We start from the raw sequence: 6,529 nt of genomic DNA, 5'->3' as shown, positions 1-6,529 counted from the left end.
TAATAGAAGCCTCTTCATATTTTTCTATTTGTAAGTGAATCTGAAGTTAGGCAGGATACCTAGTGGTAACTGCACAAGTCCTTAATGTTGAATTCCTAGGAATTCAGGTCCTGTAAATTCATGTGAATTTTTACTCTTTCTACAGATGATCTTCAACATATTAGTCATTATTTCTGGCTCCCCTACAAGCTCATTTCAAATATTAAATATACTGAGGAACACAATTAGTATATAGGCTTTTAAAAATTTTCGTGACACATTGTTAAAGCAATCTTAGAGCCCTAATTTCAAACAACCTACCACCAATATATTGAGAATGTTTTCTTAAGTTATAAGGGTTTGTTTGCTTATCACATAAAATAGATGCAACTTGTTTCACCAATTTTGTGTTCAAATGATGCAGTATCAGCATTCTTTAATTCCCATGGGGGAAAAAAAATGGGACACAAATTCACATGCAAAATTGTTACAGATGTCATAATTACTAAAATTTTTCATCTCATTTAAAGTTGACAGCATTAAAAGAGCCCTACTAGTGGCTCATCTACATCAAAACCTTTGTTCTTCTGCCTTGAAAAAAGTAAAAAAATGGCTCTAATTCATAAGTGACAAAAGATGCCAAAACCCTCAGGTATCCTTAACTCTCCAAAACAAGTTTTGTCACAATAATCTTTTCAGAATAGAGATCAAAGTCTGAAAGTAAAAAAATGGCCATTCATAACATTAGGTAGCAGCCTTTGCAACTCCCCTAGATTAGAACTTGTTTTAAACTACTTGCTTCATAGACAAAGCAATTGTCTTCAGGTATCAGTGAATTAATATATTCATGAAGCTTGTAGTATTCTAAAATAACCTTATCTTCATTGTACAAAGCTTACTGCTTGTGCTGTTAGAACACATTTCAGGAAACTTTGACACTTGAAGACACATTTCCAAAATGGTTTATCAGGACTTCTGCTTCAGCCAGTTAAGTCTTATTCAGCATCCTTTATTTCAACCAGAAAAAAAGCGGTATCTGCACAGGGGAGCAACATAAATGGCTTTCAAAGTGCCTAGTGATGCACTAGGATCTTACAGGTATAAATCCACTGTGACTGAACTGAAATGTCAAGTTTATTTTCATCGATTAGTATAAATGTTATCCTAAATAATAATAAACTTTACAGTAAGTGACCTAAAAATATTTTTGTCCTAAGTGGCCAAAAAAACTCGTGCCCCCCCCCCCCCACTGTTAAATCCTAGGACTGTAAGCCAAAATTCTCCAAATGTTATTCACAAGTTGCTCATTCATCAATAATGATTTGCCAACTTAGCTTAATAAAACACACTTTCATGCAGAGTTCACCTAACTTCATTTGCACAGTCATCTAAATGTGCAACATTTATAAAATATACCCAGTTGTTCACTCCCCTCTCCTGAATTACTTGCAAACTCAATCTCATTTCTAAACCTTTGGAGAAAGGTAGAGAAAATGAAGAACACAGCATGGTGGGTACATGCTCCCAATTACCATTTTCTTCAAGTCCACTGGTATGTGCATGACCACAGAATATTTTCACCAATTAAAGTAAATGGAGAACGCTATACATTCATTCCATACATCTCCCCATCATGTGCTTGAATTAGAGATCTTGGGGAAACTTGTTACCATTGGCTTAACTTTGAATGTATGGATAATCTAAAGGTGAAAGAGCTCTCAAGATTCCAAATGTCTAGGCTGTTAAATGAAAACCGATAAAATGGAGGACACCCACAATAATTCTTGGACTCCTGGAGATCCTAAGACATGCTACAAAAATAGGTCTTTATTCTTAGGAAAATATAGTCAGAGCTAGCTTCCTTATGCTATACATAAAATCTTAACATCAGAGGCAGTACAGATAGTACAGATAGTTTTTGAACTGATCTCCAAACAAGCACAAACCCACTACGTTGAAAAGAACAGGTAATTTGAGGTTTTTGGCAAAAGACAGTACTTCACACATCTAGTCCAAATCAAAGAGCCTGCAGACAGTTTTCAGTGAGATGAAAGGAATGAAATAAATATAAATTCTATGGATAAATAAATGTAAGAGACAATTTAAATAAGCTAAGACCACTAATTTTTTTTAAATAAAAATACTAGTCAGGTACAAGCTTTTGTTTCTCAATACCAGACTTCTAAATGTTTATCAGACTACTGTTAAAATCATTAAAAGCCTAATCTTGGGACAGAGCATTAGCTCTAATACTGTTTTGCATTCATAAAAAAGGTATTTCCGACTGAACGCTTCTGGTTCTGAAAAATATTTTAGGTATGTTACTGAAGGCAGACTGTGGTGCTAATATAACTTTTATCTAAAGAACTTTTTAAAAAAGTGACAGACCAAAAAGTCTGTCTACTAATTTGCCCACAGTTAAAAGTCTTTGAACTTTAGTTTATAATTAGGATTGTAAGAAAAGTAGTGGCATGCCCTATTGAGTGGTATGATTACTAATACTAAACTTTAAAACACCACCCCAGACCTGTTCATTTTATGCTTTGCTATGCTTTGCTACTTTAAAGTTCTTCATTCATTCATTTTGTACCCACAACTGAATTCCTATGGTCAGATAAAAATTTCATGGAATATATCACTGGGGGGAAAACAGCCATGGTGGGTATTCTTAGAAGTTTCAGGAACCTGAGCAATCATTTTACTCTAGGATTAGCTCCCTCTCCTAAATGCATTAAATGCTTTATAATTTCTCCCCTCAAAATACAGACATGTCATACTCTGTAATAACAAGGTGATCTTTTGCTGTTCCTGATCAAGCAACTTTAGCATAGCAGTCAATAGCTGTCCAGAATGTGATAATTTTGCCCATCTAGCATGATGTTCACCCTGATTCTTTTCAAATAACTTATATACAATACCCGAGATCACTCCATCAATCCATTCCTGTTGTTCCTATTTTATCATGAGGAAAATGTATTTGGTTAAATCAGACTTGCAGTAATTGGTAGGTTAAGTTTCTCATGATGCTACAACTGCCACCATGTGTGTGCAGCTGCTTTTTGTGCTCAATCCCCACTTCAGTTCTAACATCTGATTCAACTGTAATGGCTAAAAATCTTCCATAAAAAGCATGTTTGGGAGATTATATAGAACACAATGTTCTCACAAAGCAACTTTCTGAAAACTGATTAAATTGATGCATCACTTTTTGATTGCCAAGTAGTCTGCAGAAACAAAATCTTGCGTCTGTTTTGGTTAGATAACTCAAGTTTTCTTGTTTAACAATCAAAGTGTTTTAAGGATACATTTTTCACCCCAAGGAAGGGACTTGACTCTTGGATTTAAGACCCATTCCTTGACAATCTATACAAAATTTTTTAACTTGTCATCTGTCCATTCTTTGAAGCTGTCAAAGCCAAGAACCCATAAACAAATCACAAATAGCAATGACCTACATTAGTTAACATTCCCCTTTTAACATGTTGACATTTTTACTAAAGGATTAGTTATTTTTGCATTTCCATTTCTCATATCCCATGACATTCCATATAAATTGCATTATTGCTTTATAGGCCACACAACATTCAAAAGTATGTTTATATGCATTGCCTGTTTTCCTTGATCTCTGATAAGTTTGATACTGATTTTACTACAGAAATTTAAGTTTGAAAATACCAGTATTTCTTCCCAGAACTTAATTGTTCACATCACTAATCACTACATGCATATTTAGCTCTGATTATATTGCTCAAAAACTGCACCCATTATCAGAACAGTGCAAATGATATTTAATTTTAAAATTATAATGGCTTAAATTGAAAGTTATTCAAATGAACACTGTCAAGTAATTTCACTTGAGTGTGTGTATATTTCATCACCACTGTTTACATTACCCATCAATTCTTCACAATATCTTTTTATCATGTTTTCCCTCCCAATCCCCAAACTAAGAATGCCAAATAGTCTTGGAAACCCCACAGCTCCTTATTTTAATGTTTTCTCAAGAACACATTTGTGAACTCACAAAAATGTTCATCTTTTAACTTTGACAATGCAGTTCTTAAGTCAAACAAACCTGTCCTCAAATCCCAACAAATTCTGAGAATTGACTTAAACACCTTGACAGTGTCCCTTAAAAAGGGTATGACAGTAAAGTGCCAATAGGCATGGCCATGACCTCTTTGATGGGACTCATTTTACTCCTTGAACTGGGAAATGCCAGCACCAAGGATTACACTGAGATTCAATTTTACTGAAGGCTACATTTTGTTTAACCACTTTCCACAACCTATTATACTCATTGTATGTTAAAATGAAATGTAAATGTTTTGTGTAGCCCTCAAACTTACACTAAGATTTGAGAGATGTACTTTAAAAAAGCACGGGGTAATATATAAAATCAGTGGCAGAAAGTTTCATTAAGCACCAGGAACTAATTTTTGTCACCCCATACTCATTTTGTAGGTAAGTTTCAATAACCGGCAAGGCACATTTACATATATTCCAATGAATACTTATTGACAAATTTTAAATTACACTCTATGTCCCAGCTATCCCAGTAACTGACATACAACATACTAACATGTTTTATTAAGATAACATAAAAACCAATTAATGTGAAACATACAGCAACCACTATTCTAAAATTATGTAAGTACAAATAAACATACTGAAATGTGTGCAATTCTAAGTTTTTAAACCAGAATATCTCTACACTAACACACATTTATATTAATGACACATAAAAAAAATAAAAACTTTATTACAAAAATAAGTTACACTCGCCTCCAGCTTACAGTATAAAACAATTTTATTTGCAGGAATGCAAAATGATTGTTTGCCATGAGCATTTTGAACATATGACATATCTAATTTTCTTGTTAAATTTGCATTTACTGGGGGAACTGGTGTGTATAAAACCTTAATTAAGTATAATAAGCTCTGATTTTCATCGTGGTGCCTATTGGGTATGTGATATAACTGCAGTATCCCTTTGGGGAAGGGGAAAAGGGATTTCTTTATACCAAGTCCTAATTAAATTATAATTTCATGTTTGACTTTAAGCTATCAATTTAGGACTTGGCAAAAATTTTTTGAGGGTGATTCAATAGAGGATGCTTCACCACTGAACACTCACTGTCATCAAGGTGCTTTAGAAAATTAAAAACAGCACAAATGATTGTACTCTATTCTACAAGTTATCATGACCGGCATAAGAAATGGAAAGCTGATTCACATTTTTGCAGTGATCAGCAATAAGAAATGCACTAATGAAACATACCTTTTACCTAAAAAGCTAAACTACAGCCATATACTAATTTCTATGATTTATGAAAAACTTCAAAATATCCAAATGTCAGGCTTCGCTGTACAATTGTCAGTTTTAGTCTGACTTTTTATAAAGGGACACTGCAGTATTTAGTACAAGTTCGGATGCACTTTTTTTGAACATCTGATGTCTTACAAAAGTAACATCTTGCTAAACTATTATACATCCAAATAACTACAATATCTGAAGAAGCAAGGCTGCTTTTTCAGCCACAAAATACGACAAAAGCAAGGCCTGTTATGATGGTCATGAGGAAGTCTTACAAGCCTCTGAAACTAAAGGCAACTAAGAATGTTACATTTGGTTTATTAAAATCTTACCCTCATATCATTTAACAAGCCTTGCTTTTATCTACAAAGATTTTCTATGTACAGTACAGACAGGGTATAGTTCAATCCTCTGCTACTGAGGTAGTTAACCAACCCTTTAAAAAAGGTTCTGAAAAGAACCACTATCTGGAATGCCTGACTAACCAGCTCTGATGATTACACCTGAAACTGCATATCTGAACACAATTCAAAAGTGATTACTATAAAAAAGATATAGACAATCATGATTAACCTTGGTGAGCAGAAATAAAATTTAAGGATACCAACAATGGCATTCATCTATACCACTGCAATAAAATTTAAATGCACAAATTCAAGAATATTTCAGAAAACCACTGCTGGGATCCTTAATTTAAAAAAACGGGGGAAAAATCTACTTAGAGCAGATTTTTTAAAGAGAAGAACTTTATTCTTTATTAAGATACCATGCTAGAAGTTATGAAGGATTTCTGTTGGAACACATTTGGAAAATAGAGTAGCTTTAGTTTAATAACTTGCACTGCAGAGAAAATTGTTAAAGAAATTCATATCAAAGTCCAAAGTATTAGTTCAATGTCCTGTATTTGATTCCATAATCTTCATAGGAAGGTCTTCTGCAACAGAATATGCTCCTATACAGCCGAGATATTTAAGGTTGCTTGATTTCCTTACCATTACTCCACTGCAAGCTTCTGGTGTAATCCCACATAGCAAGTCAGTCTTCATTGTAACAGGTCAGGACCGGCCTCGACCCCTTTTCCCTGCTAGCCAGGTAACAAAAGGAATCAGTTAGATAAATCATTTTAAATTAATAATGTGTACAAACATAATGATAACATTTTTTTAAAGTGCTTTAACATAGTATTTCTTAATATAAAGTCTAACCAAAAAGTTTCCTTTTTAAAACTATTAA

The 6,529-nt window shown here is 33.6% G+C and overlaps 1 protein-coding gene across 2 annotated transcripts in view; it reads right to left on the bottom strand.

The window, feature by feature from the left end:
• Positions 1–1,786: 1,786 nt before the first annotated feature.
• The window catches only part of SYNCRIP (synaptotagmin binding cytoplasmic RNA interacting protein), a 30,147-nt gene continuing 25,404 nt past the window's right edge, over positions 1,787–6,529 (bottom strand). Inside the window, exon 12 of one of the 2 annotated variants that reach the window (XM_017678953.3) lies at positions 1,787–6,380. In XM_017678953.3, coding sequence (XP_017534442.1) covers positions 6,339–6,380 — 42 coding nt within the window. In that variant the 3' untranslated portion in view covers positions 1,787–6,338. The remainder of the gene's footprint in view (positions 6,381–6,529) is intronic. The other variant, XM_017678959.3, reaches the window with a different exon arrangement.

This window comes from Manis javanica, chromosome 13, assembly GCF_040802235.1.
Source record: "Manis javanica isolate MJ-LG chromosome 13, MJ_LKY, whole genome shotgun sequence".
Classification (NCBI taxonomy): Eukaryota; Metazoa; Chordata; class Mammalia; order Pholidota; family Manidae; genus Manis; species Manis javanica.
This window is presented reverse-complemented; position numbering and strand designations above follow the sequence as displayed.